Genomic DNA, 20,615 nt, shown 5'->3' with positions numbered 1-20,615 from the left:
TACCACTCATAATTTACACTTCCTATGCATGCAGTGGCTTGTGGAAAATACAGTGTCGGTCTAAGTGTTTACTCCCCTCTCTCATATATGTATATATATATGTGTGTGTGTGTGGAGGCGCAATGGCCCAGTGATTAGGGCAGCGGACTTGTCGTACGATCGCAGTTTCGATTCCAGGACCAGGCATTGTGAGTGTTTATTGAGCGAAACCCCTAAAGCTCCGGCAGGGGGTGGTGGCGATCCCTGCTGTACTCTTTCGCCACAACTTTCTCTCACTCTTTCTTCTGTTGGCCTGCTCGCTTAGCCAGCGGGGTGGCATCATTTGAAGGCTAAAACAATGCGAAGCGCATTGTGACCAGCAATGTGTAGCAACATCTGATAGCCTGGTCGGTCACGGTGATCATATATATATATAAAGTATGTCTGTAGATCTTAGTGTTGGACACAAGGCAAAGAAGGTGAACTGCAACAGTTTAAAAAAACTGATTTTTTAATTTCAGGTGCCTGTTTCAGGTGACATGCCTCTTATTATAGTTTTGAGTGGGGAGTGTGCAAGTGAAGACGGAGATATTTTGACGTGCTTATCAGAATTGATTTAAAAATCATATTAGACATTATAAGCATCAGTTTTGGAGACAGAAAAAAATAGCAGACCTACTGATGGGAGTCAAAGCAGGTATCTATTATTGCTTGTTGAGTGACTGCATTATTGATTAACAGAGTACCTGCTACTCCCCATTTTTTTATCTTATCTTTGCACCATACGTTATTTTGTGAAGACAAAATAGTAGAGCTAAAAATAGATTTCAATATCTGATTTATGAAGAGGCACTGTCAGGCCTTGTGTAATATGTATGAAGAGAACTCATCAGTAAACCTATTTCTCCTTGGTGTCAAACTGGCGTTTATAAAACCTAATATCAAATTAACCTTTCAACTGGTAGCACTTGAGTCAGGATAGTTAGACAATTATCCACTTTACGCATGGCTTAGCACCTTTTTGGGGGGTTTGGTATTGATTGTAACAAAAGGCAAGATGAATTAATTTTACTGCTTAAAATTTATAAGATTGGCAAACTAGTTATAAATTTTGCTTTAGTGTAGAAATTACTGTGAACGTGTGTGTGTATTTGTGTATACACACACACACACATTTACAAATCTGTCACAGTAAAAGACTTCCTGTATATATGTATGTGTGTGTGCGCATATATACACACACAATGTTTATAAATCTGCCACTATAACAGACTTCCTGTGTGCATGCTTAGAAGATTGACCTGACTGTGAAACTAATGGTAATTGCTCTTCTGTTCTGTCCAGGACTATAATACATGTATATTACAACACACACACATACACATAATAAATATTGGACAAAGACATTATCACTAAGTGGAAATTCATTTAACAACAGCCCCGACTTTATGATATATTATCTTAAGGTCTATAGAACTGTGACAAGAGATATTAATTGCCTTTAAACACGAACGATGAGCAATAAGTGAACAATTTTGTTAAAAAAAGTTACTAGAATATGAAACCACTAATAGCAAATTAATACTAAACCTACAAGCAGTATATTGCAGTATGAAGGCCATACTATCAGGAGGGTAAAAGGTCCTTGCCTAGGATGATCTCAAGTAATTTTGGGAAGGGATCTTGAAAGAATGTTGAGCTTGATGTGCTAGACTGGACAGTAGTGACACATACAACACCAACAGCTAAAAAGAGTAGATGTACGTGGTCAAAAACTTTCAAACCCATAGCATGCTTGAATGTGATGTATAAATTATATACAAGCTGCTTGAAAGCATTCCTCTAGAACTGCTATCAAAGACAGGGTGGTGACTGGTGAATAAGGAGAACAGAAAGGAATCTGGGGCTGTGCCAAACAGCTTCTCTTCATCAAAGTTGTCTTTTAGGAAGCAAAACCTGCAAACTGCATGACTCGGCTATAAAATGGCATTTGACTATGTTCTTCACTCATGGATAATATATTTCTTTATTGCCCACAAGGGGCTAAACATAGAGGGGACAAACAAGGACAGACAAAGGGATTAAGTTGTTTACATCGACCCCAGTGCGAAACTGGTACTTTATTTATCGACCCTGAAAGGATGAGAGGCAAAGTTGACCCAGGTGGAATTTGAACTCGGAACGTAACGGCAGACGAAATACCGCTAAGCATTTCGCCTGGCGTGCTACTGTTTCTGCCAGCTTGCCGCCTATAGAGTCACTAAATCATGCCAAAGTTCCAACTGCTATAGTCAGTAAAAGAATTAGGTTCTGCAATGTTTTTAGTCCTAGCTGTGAACTCCTTGTCAGCCTGGTTAAGGAAATACAAATTAATGTCATGACAGCAAGAGACAGAACTAGCTGCAATATTCTTGCAGGACACAGAACTGTAGTTTGGCCAAACAAGAAAAAATTGCCAACCAGTCGAGGAATATGGATAGCAATGGCCTCTCCATTTCCTCTGTCATCCATGATATATTTGAAATTGATGAGAATATCACATATGTTGGTGCTGTGAGTGAAGTTACAGAAACAAAATACTTCAGCAAACTCTGAAAGGCATGGAAATCAGAGATGTTTGCATTTAATGAAATATTTCTCAATGCTTTTGCATGGTGCCAGTATGCTTATTTGGGGATACTTGACTAGATACTTGAATAAATCTGTGAACCAAGGGTGGATGGGCTGACCTAATTAGAGACTTGGATTAGAAATACTAAGCATACCAGCAAAATGTTATGCATGGGTAATCCCAACAACATTGACAAGAATAGTAAGTCGCACCTGAACCTTTGATAAATGTATCACATATCACCTAGAAGAAACAGAAGATGGCTATTAAATATCTGATTGATAAGATAAGAGAAAGGAAGACGCCTCTAGATGCAAGGTCCCAGCCAGACTGACAGTGGCATGGTGGTGGGACAATGAGGAAGATATATATTTCTTTACTACCCATAAAGGGCTAAACACAGAGGGGACAAACAAGGACAGACAAAGGTATTAAGTCGATTCCATCGACCCCAGTGCTTAACTGGTACTTAATTTATCGACCCTGAAAGGATGAAAGGCAAAGTCAACCTCGGCGGAATTTGAACTCAGAACGTAACGGCAGACGAAATACGGCTTCGCATTTCGCCCGGCGTGCTACCGTTTCTGCCAGCTCGCCGCCTACAATGAGGAAGATATAGATTCAGGAACTCTACTGTTTGAAACCAACTGTAAAAAGGTAATCAGAAAATATGAACAATATAAAATGAAAAGGATTAAACTTGAACATAGTAGTGTATTTAATGAAGCATACATATGCACACACACATATATGCATACACATATACCATGGCATCAAAAACAGATACATTGGTTTAGGGAACAGATTATTCTCTAGAATGCCCTATAATTTTTGCCACTATAAAAAAGGTCATGCCATCAAGCTGTAAATGCTTCTCCTCAGGAGGATGATCTAAAGGTAGATTCTAATAACATGAACAATATCAAAAGACAATTAGAACTTGCCATAACATTCCCATAGGACATAAGACTGCTGTTTGAGCAAAATAAATGATCATACATGATAGTCAATAGAGGAAAGATTGCTGATCAGACGGGAAATGCAAACATCAATGGCTCGTCGATCTCCCCTCTCTTGGATGATGAATACTTTGGGTATCTTGGAAATGATGAAAATGTTGCATTCATTGGTGCTGTGAATAAAGCCAGAGTAACAAAAGAATAGTTCAGCAGACTCCATAAAATATGAAACTCAGAGCTGTCTGCATTTAATAAGACAATATATTATCAATGCTTTTGCAGTGCCAGTATCAACATTTGGGATATGAAACTGTATACTTGATGAGATCCATATCAAGAGTAATACTGACGAGATCTACGTAAGATGAAGAGATGGTAACACAAGAATATGGTCAGTCCAAATGGCATTTGAGTGGTACACACTATCACTCAAACAATATGTGCTGAACTGTAAAGAAAAATAAAAGGTGAGTACATTACATGCATACTCCAAAGAACAATATCTTCAGAGTAGAGGAAAAAACTCTTGAGCAGAACTGACCTACCTAAACAGAAGCTTGGAAGAGAAGCATTCACCATACTAGAAGAAACAATACATGGATGCATCTCCTGCAAGCCGGAGGATAACAGCAGTTTTGAGAGGAAGAGTAACCTCGCTTGGGACATGCGATAGATACATTACATCTCATGCTGTCCACAAACAGGATACAGCTGCTAAATACCTGATAAACAAGAGAGACAAAGCTGCCACCAAGGTTTCATGTTGGGATAGAAAATGTTGACTATATTCCACCAGTGTGAAAGGTCACCTATATCAGCAGATGCGAACATGCCATCAAAAGTTCATGAAAAAAAGGCTACTTACAGTGAACTAATGTGAAACTTACAGCTCTTGTATTCTGGTTATAAAATTTCATTTGTACAATCATCATAGGTAGATTAGACTATGTATCTATGGATTTGCACAAAACTCTAAAAATACTAGCATTTCCTAAGAAAGAGCGAAAGAAACTGACATGCATCCTCCAAATCCAATTTATTAGAGACACAATGGAAAGTTGTAAGATTCTCCATTTGAGATTTATTAAATGAATATATGCACACACATATATGTTGTGTGCATCTGCAAGGACACATATGTAAAGAGTAATGATGCATACAGACATACATGCACAAAGCCCCAAGCATTAAAGAGACATGAGCACACACAACATAAATGCAGGTGTAGACACCTACATAATTACGTACACCAACTCAGCCACATATTTATAAACACCAGGAACTGTCTTAACTCAAAAAGTCCTGTCAGTTTGTTAGTGAGCAGCTATAACTCCATGAAGAGTTTGCATAAATCTCAAGGAAAAATATACATGCAGGGAGAGAGAGAGAGAGGGAAATAAAGAAAGAGAAAGGGGGAAAGAGAGAGAGTTGTCAGATAAATTTGTTTCTTACTTTCAAGTGTTATTTCAATAAACACAAAAAATATTTTTATTGTAGGGTTTCATGTTTTGTTTTAGGTCTATTCTTCCTTTACAACTTTTATAGCTTTTGAAATTTGAATAAATTTCACCCCTTTTCAAACATATGACAATGGCATGCCCAGTAGGATTTAAAAAAAAAGGGCATTTTTGACACCTGTTTCACTTTGCTTTTTAATCAAGCTGCCAAAGTGCCACTTCAGACAATTGTGCTGTGTACAGAGAAGGCACTATAGCCGAAAGAACTGCACAGAAATAGTCTTCGTGTTTCAAGGAGGGGAAATTGGACCTCACAAACTTTTCGCATTCCAACCAACTTGTTCACATCATTGAAAATCAACTGAATGAGCACATCCATGAGGATCTGTGCCAATCCACAAAGGAATAGGCCTGGCAGACAGAATGCACTAATGATACTGTTGCCCACAACTTTACTTGATAGGTTATGTTCCGAAACTCAGAGCATGTGTACCACACTGAACAAGAGAGAAACTCCAGTACCCCTCTATTGCCATTAGTTAGCTTCCTAGACATCAGGCCATCTCTGGATGCTGAGATTTCTTAACTGCATTGTCACTGGTAATGAAAAATGGTGACTTTATATCAAATGCAACAGAGCAAAGAATGGCTGAGCCTCGACAAGCAAGATACAAGTCAAGCCAGAGCTGCATTGAAGCAAGATGATGCATGTTATTCTGTTCAAGAGCTTGGTTGAGAAGTTCTACCAGAGTATTCTTCTGAGTAAGAGAGAGAGCGTCATCAGATAATCTCCTGTTTTTGGTCACTCTCCAACAGCTGAAAACATGGTTTGACAAATTCTTTGAGCCAAGAGTCAGTGATTTTTACTGTCAAGTCTTTGACAAGAAATCTTGAACAATGGCAGAGGAGAATATATTATTGACTGCTTTGTTAAAACCATTGGTGAATAAAAAAAATCTGACAATACATATACGCACATATATGTGTACATATATATGTATGTATATACACATCTATACATATATACATATTTATACAGACACACACACAATCATCATCATCTGTTTTAATGCTCACCTTCCCATGCTTGCATGAGTCAGACAGAGTTTATTGAGGCATTTTTCTATTGGCCAGATGTCCTTCCTGTTGCCAACATTGACCAGGTTCCAAGTAAGGTAATATTTTCCCACGGCCAAATAGCATTTTTGCACAGAACATTGGAAATGAATGACATTTGTTTACAACAATCATGCAACATCAAGATTAATGAGACACAACACATCCACACACACACATATATATACAGGTTGTGGGGGTATTTGAGGATACTTTATCAGTATATTACTCTCCTCAAACCAAGTAAAGGATTGTTATTTTTGTCAGATACTGCATGGCTGGTAATATGCTAACACAAGAAATGAAAGGACATGCAGTTATTTTTGCTATATTTGTGGTACACAGTGATTTAGAAATTGCCAACTTTCTAAATGTACACAAAGTTTAGATGGAATTGGAATCCTCTCTGGTAGGAATGTTTCAGCCATATCAGAGAGGGGGTGGGGGTGGAAAGACATTCTGGACATTTGGACACTGTAATTCATCAAAAAGGATCAAAACATTATCGATCAACCGAGACCAAAAATCTAACAAGAGAAATGACAGATGTGCAGATCCTTCTGATGTTCCCAGAAACTGTAATGGTTTTAGGAATGGTATGTAAAGAGGGTCATGTTATGCCACCCCATCTTCCTGGATGGACGAAGTATGAAGTATGCAATGGGAGACCATATGTGGTACAACAAGACTCAGCACATTCTCACACAGCCTACATAACCTAAGAAAGGATGCTAGACAATCTTTCTGGCTATTTAATACCAAACGTGGCCTCCAGACATGCCAGATGTAAATCCCATGGACTACTTTATTGGGAGCACTGTTGACAGGGGTAGACTAACTGACATTCTTACAATACCATAGCTTCACTGAAGTCTGCTGTCGTCCAAGTGATGTCCAAAATTAATAAGGACCATTTAGTGCAAACATGTCAAGGATTCCAATCCTGCACTGAAGCAGTCTTCCAAGCTGAAGGTGGATTCATCTAATCTTATAAGAAAGTTTATTGAGAAATGTGCGCACAAATTTTTATTAAAATACATTTGGTTTTTGCTAGAATTAGACTTGTTTTGAATTACCAAATATGTCCTCAAATATCTCTCAAACTCTGAGTATTCAAAGATATGTATATACATGTGTGTATACACACACACACACATTTCTACACATATATCTATACAGGGATATATGTATAGGCATATAAGTTTTGAAAATTTGCACTTTTTCCTTTGTTATCCTAATAATAAAAGGCATTATTTCAACGTTAACAAAAGAGTTTGATATGGCCTGAAACAAAACTGAATATTTAATTGTATTATTTCACATTCAGCACTTAAGTGTTTATATTTTGTTAGACAATGGAAAGATTAGTAAAGAGTAAGCCCCTGGTTGTCTGTGTTTAGGATATCAATAGGTCTTGATCTGCTCTTGGTACTGATATCTCTGATGACAGACATGGAAAAGTTACTTAAAAGCAGGACCAGGATCTTTACTGTATTATCTTTTCCGTGTTTTGCTGTTCTGTATTCAAAACCTGCTAAAGACATTAACCCACATTTTGGGGGTTAATATAAATGTCAATGTGATTGACCTTGTGCTAAATCAAAATATTATAGTTTTGCATTTAAGTATAATAATCAGATACCCTTCTTTAAAAAAACAACAAAGCAAGAAATTGGTTTAGTAACATATAAGTGGAATGATATTTCCATAACTCATAGAATGAAGAATGGTATGTTTACATTGGCAAGGTCTGAAGCCAAAAAAAAAAAGGGAAGAAAAGAAATGGTGTTAGGTGGTGGAAAACAGAAGCATGTGAAGCAATTTTAGTCGTGCAGTCCCAGGTCATCCCTGATTGAGCAGAAGAAGTTGATTAAATCATGAGGTGTGGTCCTCATAGCTTGCTGCTCTCCAGTTATATCAGTTAGACCTGGTATTATTATTATACCAAGCAGTTTATAAGCAGAGAAAGACAGTCAAGTTTGGAAGATCAATACTAGCAAATAAAAAAACTGTGGAAATGAAGCAGGATAAAAAGAAACATCAGTGAAAAGATCTAACAAGGTGAAGAACTTTCTTCAGAATACAATCACAAGCAGAATAAGACATAGCACTGATGAATATATTCTGGCTAAGTAGACTTAGTACAATCATCACAGTGTAGTGGAATGCATATTTCCCTGATGGAGTTTTGGCAATCTAAGAATTTGCTATTTTTAGAAAAGACTACTCAAGATAGCAAGTCTAAGAATATATGAGTAGAATCCCCAAAATAGAATTTGCAATGAGATAAAGTGATTATATTTGGTATCTAAATTCTATAATATTGTTATATTTTCATAGAAAGGTACCCATTAGAAGTCATGGATTGAGTGGAAAAAAAAAAAGAATGGATATGAATGCAACAAGTTTAAATATTGAAAATAACTGTGATAAAAAAACAACTACCAAAGATTAGCTTTAGGGGTTACATATTCATGGCTTCTGAGTGAATGAATTTGATTTCACCAAGTTTGCACATATTTGGTCAAATCTATTGATATCAGCTCTAAGTAACAGCATACACTAAATGGAATAAAATACTAGATTTTTGAGTATTTTTGAGTCTTGACTATTTCAGTTTCCATTATTACGAATACAAAAGTTAGATTAAATACCAAAAGCATAGCATTGCAAGAATACTTCATTCACATTATATATATATATATTTATATATATATGCACATACACATTATTTCTACACTAATACAACAACCAACATAGAAAAAAGCAAATAAAATGGTTTAACATTAACTTCCACCTAAAATCTTTGGATTTCTACATTGAATTAGTTTTCTAGGACATCATTCACACACACACAAAACATAAAAATAAAAGTTATATATATATATATATAAAAAAAAAAGGACTACACAAATTAACAAAACAGCTACATTTCAGTTTCCAAACTTTTAAACTTTAAAAAAAAAATTGTTAATGAATATAAAAAAAAAAAAGAAAGGAAATTTCCTTCAAATATCAAAAGCTGTTGGTTTCTGTTGTAAAACTTCCCATTTTTCCCACCTGTAAATATGAGGTAGTTTGGCTTCTAAAGAAATTCTTATTCACATTTTTATGATTATTATATTCTTACTGTTGTTGCAGCATACAGAAATATGCAATGTCTTGTAATTTTATGCGGTATATAATTTAATACCATTGAATTATTTTATATTGAATAAAGTAAAGATAAAATTATAATTAGGCTCCATTTTAAAATAAGTATAATGGGAACAGTTCACGTAATTCTGAAGATAAACTTAAGAAATCTACAAAATAAGAACACTTACTTTAAAAATAATAAAAATTGGTAAAAAAAATTGAAGTGTTCCAACTGTATTGGCTGTATGCAAGCTTAGAATTTTATTGGTGGGGAAAGGAGAAGAAAATAAGCTAACCACAGGAATGAGTTATGAATGCTTTTTTGGGAGAATAACCCTAAATATCAAAACCTACATGACACAGAGTTTTGAAAAAGTTAATACCTCTCTTGTTTCTGAAGTAAGGTTGGTGTGTCCTTATGTTATATCTGTACGACTAACGTAAATCCTTGAGTATAGTCCACCCTTGAGTATAATACGCAGGGGATTTTTAGGGGGCTGTACCTCTGAAAAATCTAAACCTTGTATATAATACGCACCCCTTCTCTAACTTGAGTCGTGTGTAATTAAGCCAGCAGCACCTAGTCGAACAAACACATCTGCGCATGTGTAATACAATAATGGTGATGTTCTTAACTGTTATATGGGAATGTAAATATGTTTGCAAATTGTTTTTGTTATATGTTATTCTGTGTTCTGAATACTTTTATTTTAATAAATGTTGCTTACTGCAAGTTATGGATGATTCTTTTATGCTTTCATTGCTTTCAGGCTTAGCTTAAGGTATTTTCGCGCCCGACATCACAAAATGCGTCTGAATAAACATAGCTGGACAGCAAATAGAGACTTGGACATTGCTTAGAAAATATTTTTCATTTTTAACCTCGTATATACTATGCACTCGGGATTTTGACCTTTAAACTTTGGGAAAAAAATGCAGGTTGTACTTGAGGATTTATGGTAAGCTTCAAACAAAATTCTACAATCTCGAAATAGGTTATTATGGAAGACTATTCTATACATCCTATATAGAGAGCACAGAACTAACCAAAATTCTATGAAGCCAGGTTAAGTACAGAACACATGGTTATCGAGATGGAGTAAAATTAAACAGAAACTGTAATGGCAGGGTCACTTCTTGAGATAATCTAGAGTTGCAAAGAATATCTTGCATATTGTTGAATGAACACAAATAAATGCTATTCATGAAAGTTCTCTTGCTATGTAGACTTGGTTGTAGCATTGAATGTTAGTGCTTGTATCGTATCAACCAGCACTTTTCTTAATTTGATTTCCTGAGGTCAACATCATCATCATCATTGTCGTTTAACATCCACTTTCCATGCTAGCAAGGGTTGGACGTATGACTGAGGGCTGGCGAACCAGATGGCTGTGCACCAGGCTCCAATCTTGATCTGGCAGAGTTTCTACAGCTGGATACCCTTCCTAACGCCAACCACTCCGAGAGTGTAGTACAGCTAAATTTCTATTTAAAATAATTTTTGAACCCAACTTCAAGTTGTTTCAACATATGAATTTTATCATCTCTATCTTCATTATTATCATTATTATTATTAAAGTGAGCTGACAAAATTGTTACTGTGCCAAAAAAAAATGTTTTGTGGCATTTCTTCTGATTTAATGTTTGAGCTCAAATTCCACCAAAGTCAACCATGCCTTTCATCCCTTCTGGGGTTGATAAAACGAATACCAGTTGAACATTGGAATCAATGTAATCAACTTACGCCCTCCTCCCAAATTGCAGGCCAAAATTTGAAAACATTATTAAGATACAGATAGATATGTCCAAGGATCAAAGGAGTGGACAGGCCAATAACTTAATTGAAAAAAAAAAGGGTCATGTCAGAAAATCTTAAGATATTTTATTTCAATTTATGAGTGGAATTTATTCGAATATATTAAGTACATTAAACTCAAGTTAAACTCCATTTGCATCCTTTTAATCAACTGCCTTTGCACTTGCGATATTGGTTCTGTGGTTTGGTTGTCCAATATCAATGTTTATGTGACTAAATTTTACCTTTTAATGGCATCAAGCAGTGCTTTCCAAAGCGACTGGTGGAAAGTTTTATATAGGTACTGGCTGACAAAGCATTAGATGCATTTTGTAATTTATCTAATTTTTAGTTCAAAAATGGCTAAGTGGTTAAGGGGGCTTACTTCTTAATTACTCAAATTCATGCTCAGTTCTGTGTGGCACTTGGGGAAGCGTCTTCGACTATAGCCACATTCTGACAAAAGCCTTGTGTGTGAAGCTTTTTTTATACATACCAACGGCACAGGTGCCAGTAAGGCAATGCTGGTAACGATCCCGTTCAGATGGTGCCTCCTACATGCCACCGGCACGGGAGCCAGTTAGCCGCTCTGGCAACGATTACGCTCGGATGGTGCTCTTAGCACCCTACTAGCACGGAGCACAAGTGCCAGTAAGGTGAAGCTGGTAGAGGGAAATTAAAAGAGGCCCAATGTATAGTTGTAGCATGTATATTATGTGTGAATGTCTTGGTGTCTCCTTGTCTTGACATCATGCAATACTTGTAAGTGAGTGTCCCTATCGTGCAAGTGGTGCCATTCATTTCCAATCTTCTGTGAAAACATGTCTGGCCATGGGGAAACAGGTGCAAGTTGGCAACAGGAAGAGCCATAGAAAATCTGCAGCAAGAAATTCAGTCTGACCCATGCAATCATTGAAAAGTGGACGTAAATATGATGATGATGACACTTACAGGTGAAAGGTTAATTCATTGCTGAAACAACCCAGGATCTGGGAGTCCTAAGTTTTAGATGGAAATTTATTAGGATGCTGACTACAGGGAATCAGATCAATCTGAAGTGTTGGTTGGTCGGAACACAACTTAAATCAAGTCCACTAAGTAAAATGAGCTTCAAGAGTGACGCTTATTTTCTTCAATTAAAAAACAAAACAAAACACTAGGAATTTGGTATTGGAAAATACAAACAAAATGGAAGCCTACGACCACAGAGAATAACTTCTCGTAAGCCTGCTTACTACTGCTTCAAAATAGCTATTTCATCAAGGGCTTGAAGTTGTTCTATTTCTCCTAATAAGATTTCTCTTAATCTTAGTCAATGTCCTTCTATGTTGTTATAAACAAAACAATAGAATCCTGCCAAAACAGAAGTGGTGGTGGTGGTAGGGGGACTAAAAAACTTGAAGTAATTTTACACAAAATTTAAACACCAGAAGTAAGATTTTGTTTTTGATTTAGAACTGATTTGTCTTATGTGTTGTGCTGAATACAATAAGTTAAAACTGTAAATCGATAGTGTAAGGGAAGGGAAATGGAAAAACAGGTTTTAAATCTCAACAGCTTTTATTGATCTAAATAACGGTAATTGAAACATTGAATTTAGAATAGTTGTCAAAAACTACACTCAACTGCAGAGTCTACTTATTATAGGGAAGAAATTTAATTTTTGTGAGATTTATAAACAATAGAGAACTAAATTAGCTTCCATACATTCTAAAATCAAAATTAAATTAATTACTGACTTACTGAATATGAAACATATGTTGGCTATGAAATAAAAAATGCCATAAACTCCAACTTTCAATTGTCGTTATTCAATATTCTGTGTCAGAAATGCAACTTGCAGATTTTCTGTTTTATTTGAAACAACAGCTTCCTAAGGGGAGATATACCCCCCCTTTTGTAATTTTCAGTTAGCTGCTCTGTCTGCAGAAGTGTTTCACAAGGTAAACACCTACATTATCTGATCTTAGTACATACATATTGAATATTTTCAGGATGGTGAACCCAGAATTTACTCATTGGATGAATTAGTGGGATTGTTCACCATAAATAATCTTAGGTGCTTCTTACTACTCGATGGGAACCCATAATATACCTGAGTGCTTGTATGGTACTCACCTGTATAATTTATCCCCATATATATATATATATATATATATATATATAATAAAAGCATATATATTAGGTAGAATATATTAGGATTAATATTCCCTCAAATAATAATTATATATATATATATATATATATTATATATAATTATTATTTGAGGGAATATTAATCCTAATATATTCTACCTAATATATATGCTTTTATTATTTTTTTTGCAATTTACTTAATCATCAGTATATTATTGTTATCTTAATTTTAATATTTCTATTATATGTAATTTTCTAGATGGTGTAATTTAATTGTTCATTTTGAATTGATAAAAGGTGGGTTTTTTTTCTAATTTATATATATATATATATATATATATATATATATATATATATATATATATAAACAGAATAAGCATTTCTCCTCTTACAAGTTCCAAATTCCTTACCAGTAGTCAAAACATCTAAATACACAAAGTAAACTCAGTAATTAATTTTTTTTAAAACCTAAAGGTGTAATGACTGGGAGATTAAGATATTCAACAACCAACCTTACTATTGTGACCATTAAATGAGTTCAAGCCCTATTGGTCATTATGTGATGGTCAAGTCACAGAAATGTTTCCATCAATTTTTTGGAATGATATCAAGTTCCAATTCTACTTATTTTCTGATAGATTTAGAAATGTCCAGCTCATTAAATATTGCACTGCATAAGTCCTACACAACATATGCTTTATATGGAAAATAACTGGAAAACAAGGGGACATAAAATGATTTTAGGTTGTTTTTTTTCCACACTAGCATTGAAAGGTTTGTCATTTTTATTGAACCAGGTATTTGTAATAACTCTTTATTATAGGCACAAGACCTGAAATTTTTTTTTTTTGGTGGGGTAGGGATGTGGGGTAAGTCAATTATATCAACTCCCAGTGCTCCCAAAAGGATGAAAAGCAAAGTTGACCTCGGTGTGTGTTTTAACTGACATCTTATGAAGAAGTATTATACTGATGTAAAAATAATCAGTTGTATATATGAAGCAGTTTACCCTTTTCTTTAATAGTCATATTAAAATTATTTAGTTATTTATTCACATTCAAACTAATATATCAATTTCAATGGGAGATTACAAATGACTAGTTAGTAATGGAAACTTCCACTGTTTCACTATTCTACCCTGGCAACAGGTTTGTTTTTATTTTTAATTAACCAACCAATCATGAAGATATGAATCTATCTATCTGACTCATAACCAAGTGAATGAGAGGGTTACCAAGTGAAAACCATCTTCATGTAGTGCATCTAGAGAAATCTGAACCCAAACTGCTGTGCTGGATAGAAACTGAGAAGCTTTTAGATAGAGGGCTACGAGCTAGGAAGTCTGATGCCACTATAATGCTGTGTATGTGTGTGTGTGTGTGTATATATATATATATATATATATATATATATATATATACACACACACACATACAACAAATCCTACCACCTGAACTTATTTTAGACTTTGAAATTAAAATCTAACACATTTAGTCACCATAGTAACATAACACAATATCTGGCTTAGTTGATCGGTCCTTAGGGTATAAATTCAAAAGGAATAATTTTTAATGATCTTTGAAATATATAGAACCCAGAAACAAATTCACAGAGAAAAAGAATGGTTAGTGCATTAGTAATTCCAGTAGTGTTTGAAGTAGTTAGAGGAATGGGCTATTAAAGTAAATAAAATTTAAGACCAACCAAAAAAATAAAGTTAAAATAATAAATAAAAGAGGAAGTTAAAAATTAGGAGCAAGGCTTGATAGGATGATGAGGAGGATTCTGCTGAGAAGTGAAACACCAGGACCATGCAAGTTTGATAGTTGAAGGAATGCAAGGAACTTTAGACCCTGCCAATGGTGTTTAGCAAATCTTACCCGTGGCTGATCAAAGTCCCCTTTTTCAGGATCCTTCTGTAACAACAAAAACTAAGGGTACTAAATTTACTGCTGGGAAAGGTTTTAAAATGTTAAACATGAAGTGAAAAGTAAGGATTTCTCTTCTAAATTCAATGAAATCAACTGTATCTTTCTGTGTCTCTCTTTCAAATTATATTTTAAACACAAGTACAAAAAAAGTAAACAGAAAGAAACAACAAAAAAACAAAAAAAATATTTAGTATTCTTGTAGTACATATTAACAGAATTATTTCAATGGTATTATAATAATGTAAACACTAATATAATTTTAATATTTTTATCCAAGATTTTCTCAATAGTTTCTTTGTTCCTGTTGGGAGGACTTACTGCAAAACTGTAGGTATTTCTAGTGGTAGCTAGGTGCTGGAGGTGGTTCTAATGAATTACAGAGTTGTGTAGGTAGAAAGAATTACTTATGTCAAAAAGAAGAAAAAAATGTAATGATGCATGGAGTAATTGAGACATGGGAAGTTGAATGTAAGATCCAGAGAAACTGGAGAGGAAACGATAATGAACAGTGGACAGCAGGTTAAGATGTAATAGTTTTTGTTTGGATAAATAAATGGATGGAATCTAATGGATATAAAGGCACTAAAAATACAGAGAAAACAAGGGAGAGAAAGAGTTGAAAATAATTTATGAGAGAGAGAGAGTTGAAAATAATTTATGAGAGAGAGAGAGTTGAAAATAATTTATGAGAGAGAGAAAGTTGAAAATAATTTATGAGAGAGAGAAAGTTGAAAATAATTTATGAGAGAGAGAGAATGAGCTGAAAATGAATAATGAAAATTGTAGAGAATAGTTTGAGATTGAATAATTGGAAATAAGTCAGATTTGAGAATGCACAATGAGAGAGAGTATGAATGCTGAATAGAGAGAGAGGGAGGGAGGGAGGAGTATGTAGGCAATTCAGTGTTTATTTAACATATGAATGTTTGATGAATTAGACTGAAATAAAGAAAAAAAAAAATGAATGTTTATCACATGACAGAATTGAGACTATTGTAGGAAATTTGAATATAGTTGTAAATTTTGCACTTAATAATTATTAAATATTCCAAGGTCATGGCTGCAGTCAGCGGCTTGGACTGGGCATTAATTTTTACAGTTTCAATTCTCAGTCTATTTGTAATGTTCAAGAGGAATAGAAATAGAAGAAAATGAAATAAAATAACCACAATTTCAAATGGATTTGGCATAGATACAACTTAGTAGCCAATTGCTAGCAACTTTGCTTTTAAATATAAATAAATTTTTTTTGTCTACTTTTTTTTCTTTATTTCTTAATTTACCAAAAGCATTTAAACAGACAGAATAGAGACCATTGAAAATATCCTGAAAATACATAAATGAAAAGGTGCATAAAAAATTATAATTGAAAACAAAGTACCTAACTTTAAATGATTAAATATATATATATATCTATATATACACACACACACACACATATATATAGACACACACGTACATTATATACATGTATGCGTATATATATGCATGTGTGTATGTATATATATGTGTGTGTGTGTATGTATGTGTGTGTGTATATGTGTGTGTGTGTATGTATATATATGTGTGTGTATGTATATATATGTATGTATGTGTGTATATATATGTGTGTGTGCATATATGTGTGTGTGCATATATGTGTGTGTGCATATATGTGTGTGTGTGTGTATGTATATATATGTGTGTATGTATATATATGTATGTGTGTGTATATATGTGTATGTGTGCATATATATGTGTGTGTGTGTGCATATATATGCATGTGCATGCATATATATATGTATGTGTGTGTGTGCATATATATATACGCGTGTGTGCAAATATATATATAATGAGAACAGAAGTAACACAATGTTTTATAGCAACAAAGCAAAAGAATTTGAGGTTCAATTAAAGTCCTTATACTACAACTTAGCTCACATACACCAAAAGAGAGAAAGCTTTGTTTTACACTAACATGCATTGTAAATGAAAAAAGACAGAACAGAACACAATGGTGAAGAGAAATAACATTTCATATAAAACCTACTGGAACTTCTGTATTTGTAATATTGATAGAAACCATGAAGATTACTCTGTGTATGAATGATGATAATGAGAGGTGAAGTAAGTTTAGTGGACAGTATAAGTTCAGTGTTAGTTTACAACTAGATTAACCTTGTTACTGTTCATCAATGTTATGAACCAGACAACATCAGCTGTGATCAGAAGCATCATAACATTGAGATTGGACTGGCATAAGTCTGATAATGGCATCTTAATTTTACTTAAATTTGGTGGCATCCAATTCTTGTGAAGAAAGCAATGGGTATTATCCCTGACTGGCACCCGTGCTGGTGGCACATAAAAAGCACCCACTACACTCTTGGAGAGGTTGGCATTAGGAAGGAAATCCAGCTGTAGAAACACTACCAGATCAGATTAGAGCTTGGTGCTACCTCCTGGCTTGCCAGTTCTCAGTCAAACTGTCCAACCCTTGTCAGCATGAAAAGTGGACGTTAAATGATGACGATGATGATTATTACCGTTATTTGTTAGGCTACGAAGAAGGAGCAGTTTCCATTACCTTCACAAGCCCTCTGTGATAATTATGAAATTGATGCCATAAATACTGCATTTTAAGTGTTGCAAGTTGATAAGGAAAGGGAAAACAAGTGCAGGAATAAACTGCAAAGCGGTGACATTTTGAAGAAGAAGAACTGGGGATAGCATTTAGTGCAGGGCTTTGGAGTGACCAGAAGTGGGGAAACAACTACGTGGAGAGAGCCTGAGTGGAGTGGGGTGTGAAGCTAGCTTTGAAGAATAGAGGCCATCACAGTAGGCGGAGTTAGAAGATGTGAGTCAGAGTCTAGAGTATATCTGTGGGGGGTGAGGGGTTAGGGAGTGTCAGTGAGGAACTTTATGATGATCAGTTGTGGTCTTTCTCTGGATATGGTCTAGGTCTGTGTGTCCATAGCAGCACCACCATCCTAGATGTGAGAGCAGTACTCTATTGAAAGTTTCACCTGAGCTTCAACTGCAGGTTGAAGCATTTTATGGCTCTGAATAAAATGGCCAATGTTTGAGATGTCTTTTCTATGCTAAGAATGTGTGTTCACAGAGCAAGATGCTCTGCAAAGTGAGATCTAGCATTTGAAAGAATTGCAAGGGTTCTAATTGTGTGCTGTTTACATTTAGGGAAGGTGAGGTGCAATGATTCATGTATTTATTATATATAGGTCTAGCTCCCTACTCTGCAATGGGTTGAAAAGACAGACTTCTAAGTCCTTGAAGGATATTATTAACAGCTGCTGCATCATCATAATCATTTTATGTTTACTTTCCATGTTGGTATGGGTTGGACAGTTTAATAGGATACAACAGGTCAGAGGATTACATTTTGCTCTGACATTCCAGTTATCTACAGCTGGAAGCCCTTCCTGACATCGAAACTACAGAAGCTGTCTTGTCTTTGGCAAGGCTAAAGAGTCCTCTTGACCCTGTGATGTATATCTTTTCTAAAACTCTGTAGTAAAGGAGTTATGAATGGACTCGTAAGAAACTATTCAAACTAGCATTCATTACTTGTAGTAATCTTCACTTGTGAATTCCACAATAAGGATTAGGTTTTTCAATCACTTATATACACTTTTACTTGTTTCAGTCATTTGACTGCAGCCATGCTGGTGCACCGCCTTTAGTCAAGCAAATCAACCCCAGGACTCATTCTTTGTAAGCCTAGTACTTATTCTATTGGTCTCTTTTGTCGAACCGCTAAGTTACGGGGACGTAGACACACCAGCATCGGTTGTTAAGCAATGTTGGGGGGACAAATACAGACACGCAAACACACACACACACTTACATATATACGACAGGCTTCTTTCAGTTTCCGTCTACCAAATCCACTCACAAGGCTTTGGTCGGCCTGAGGTTATAGTAGAAGACACTTGCCGAAGGTGTCACGCAGTGGGACTGAACCCAGAACCATGTGGTTGGTAAGCGAGGTACTTACCACACAGCCACTCCTATATATATCATGATATTAAATATTGATACCCCCCATCAATAGTAATACTTCTAATAATGACATCAATAGTATCACCAACATCAAACATGTCGGAGAGAAGTCTTTCATTAGCAACAGCTAACACAGTTAACAGCGCAATAACAATGATAGCATGAAAAAGAAATGAAATTATTCAAAACTGCTTCGTTGGCTGCCTAGCAGTGATCAGTTTGTATTGGGATAAAGTGCAAAGTCAATTGATCAATAAGTACACACTAACCCTAACATGTCAAACAGGAGCAGTTTATGGATTACCAGCAAGTCATCAACTGACTTACTTTCATGAGGAGCTATTCTAGAAAAACAACAAAATGTGAAAATGGAATGACAAAATTATAAAAAAAAGTATGTGATTTATGTTGACAATGCTTTTAAGTGTTATCCTGATCATGTTTATTTATTTAACTGAAACGCCATCATATGGCAGAATGGTTGCCAAAGAAGGTTGTTGCTTTGATTTACTTGACTGGTTTGCCCTTTATCCATCCAAAGCAGAACCAATGCAATTGATCTAATCAATGTTGCCAGCCTCCCCTGGCACATAAAAAGCACCAACCGATTGTGGACGCTGCCAGCCTCCTCTGGCACCTGTGCTGGTGGCACGTAAAAAGCACCCACTACACTCAGAGTGGTTGGCATTAGGAAGGGCATCCAGCTGTAGAAACACTGCCAGATCAGTCTGGAGCCTGGTGCAGCCTCCCGGCTTCCGAGGTCCCGGTCGAACCGTCCAACCCACGCTAGCATGGAAAACGGATGTTAAACGATGATGATGATGATAAAAGCTACCTGAATGAATTTTCTAATGACTTTAAAATGAGGACAATTTTTGGCAAGTTTTAATCTGGTGGAATGAAGCCAAGACAAAACAAGTGGTGGAATCACGAAGTACAACATTTCACCAGCGATTTCCATTCAATAGTCTCTTTTTTTTTTTTGCAAAGGTGTTACTAGTGTTACTCAAAAACAATAGTGACAACCACCTCAAAATGCTAAGAGTTGGTGAAGTTATTAGCAGTGTCATGAGAGATAGTTCTGCTTGATATGTAGAAAAGGTGTTGGTAGAAATTCCATACAGTGTACCCAGTGCAGGCTATCGACACATAAGAGGTGCAGCAGTATCACAGGAAGGTTAACAGGGAAAACAGCCTTTGTGTGTGGAAGATGTGCAGGCACATTAAATGCTGGGAATGTACAGAAAATAGTCTCAAGTGTTCAGGGAGATCCTTAAATGTAGTAGATAGTTTCCATTACTTAGGTGACCAAGTTAGCAATGGAGGAGGAAGATCTGAAAGCATAGTTGCTACAATAAGAACAGTCTGAGCAAATTTCAGGGAGCTACTACCTTTAGAAGTAACAAAGAGCCTCTCCCTCAGACTGAAAGGCAGATTTTATGATGTCTGTGTATGAACAGCTATGCTAAATGCCAGTAAGGAAACATGTGGAAGG

At 35.5% G+C, this 20,615-nt stretch overlaps 1 protein-coding gene across 4 annotated transcripts in view; it reads right to left on the bottom strand.

The window, feature by feature from the left end:
- Positions 1-20,615, bottom strand: part of LOC115220536 (dnaJ homolog subfamily C member 5) — a 95,528-nt gene that overhangs the window by 19,674 nt on the left and 55,239 nt on the right. The window contains exon 6 of one of the 4 annotated variants that reach the window (XM_029790680.2): positions 15,071-15,103. The exons of 2 other annotated variants lie outside the window; for them this stretch is intronic. In XM_029790680.2, the coding sequence (XP_029646540.1) occupies positions 15,071-15,103 (33 nt within the window). Of the gene's footprint in view, positions 1-15,070; positions 15,107-20,615 lie in introns of all 4 variants that reach the window. One more of the 4 variants, XM_029790679.2, reaches the window with a different exon arrangement.

The sequence above is a fragment of the Octopus sinensis genome, linkage group LG16 (assembly GCF_006345805.1).
Source record: "Octopus sinensis linkage group LG16, ASM634580v1, whole genome shotgun sequence".
In the NCBI taxonomy this organism is placed as follows: Eukaryota; Metazoa; Mollusca; class Cephalopoda; order Octopoda; family Octopodidae; genus Octopus; species Octopus sinensis.
Note: the sequence above shows the minus strand (reverse complement) of the source record. Positions and strands in the feature narration are given on the sequence as shown.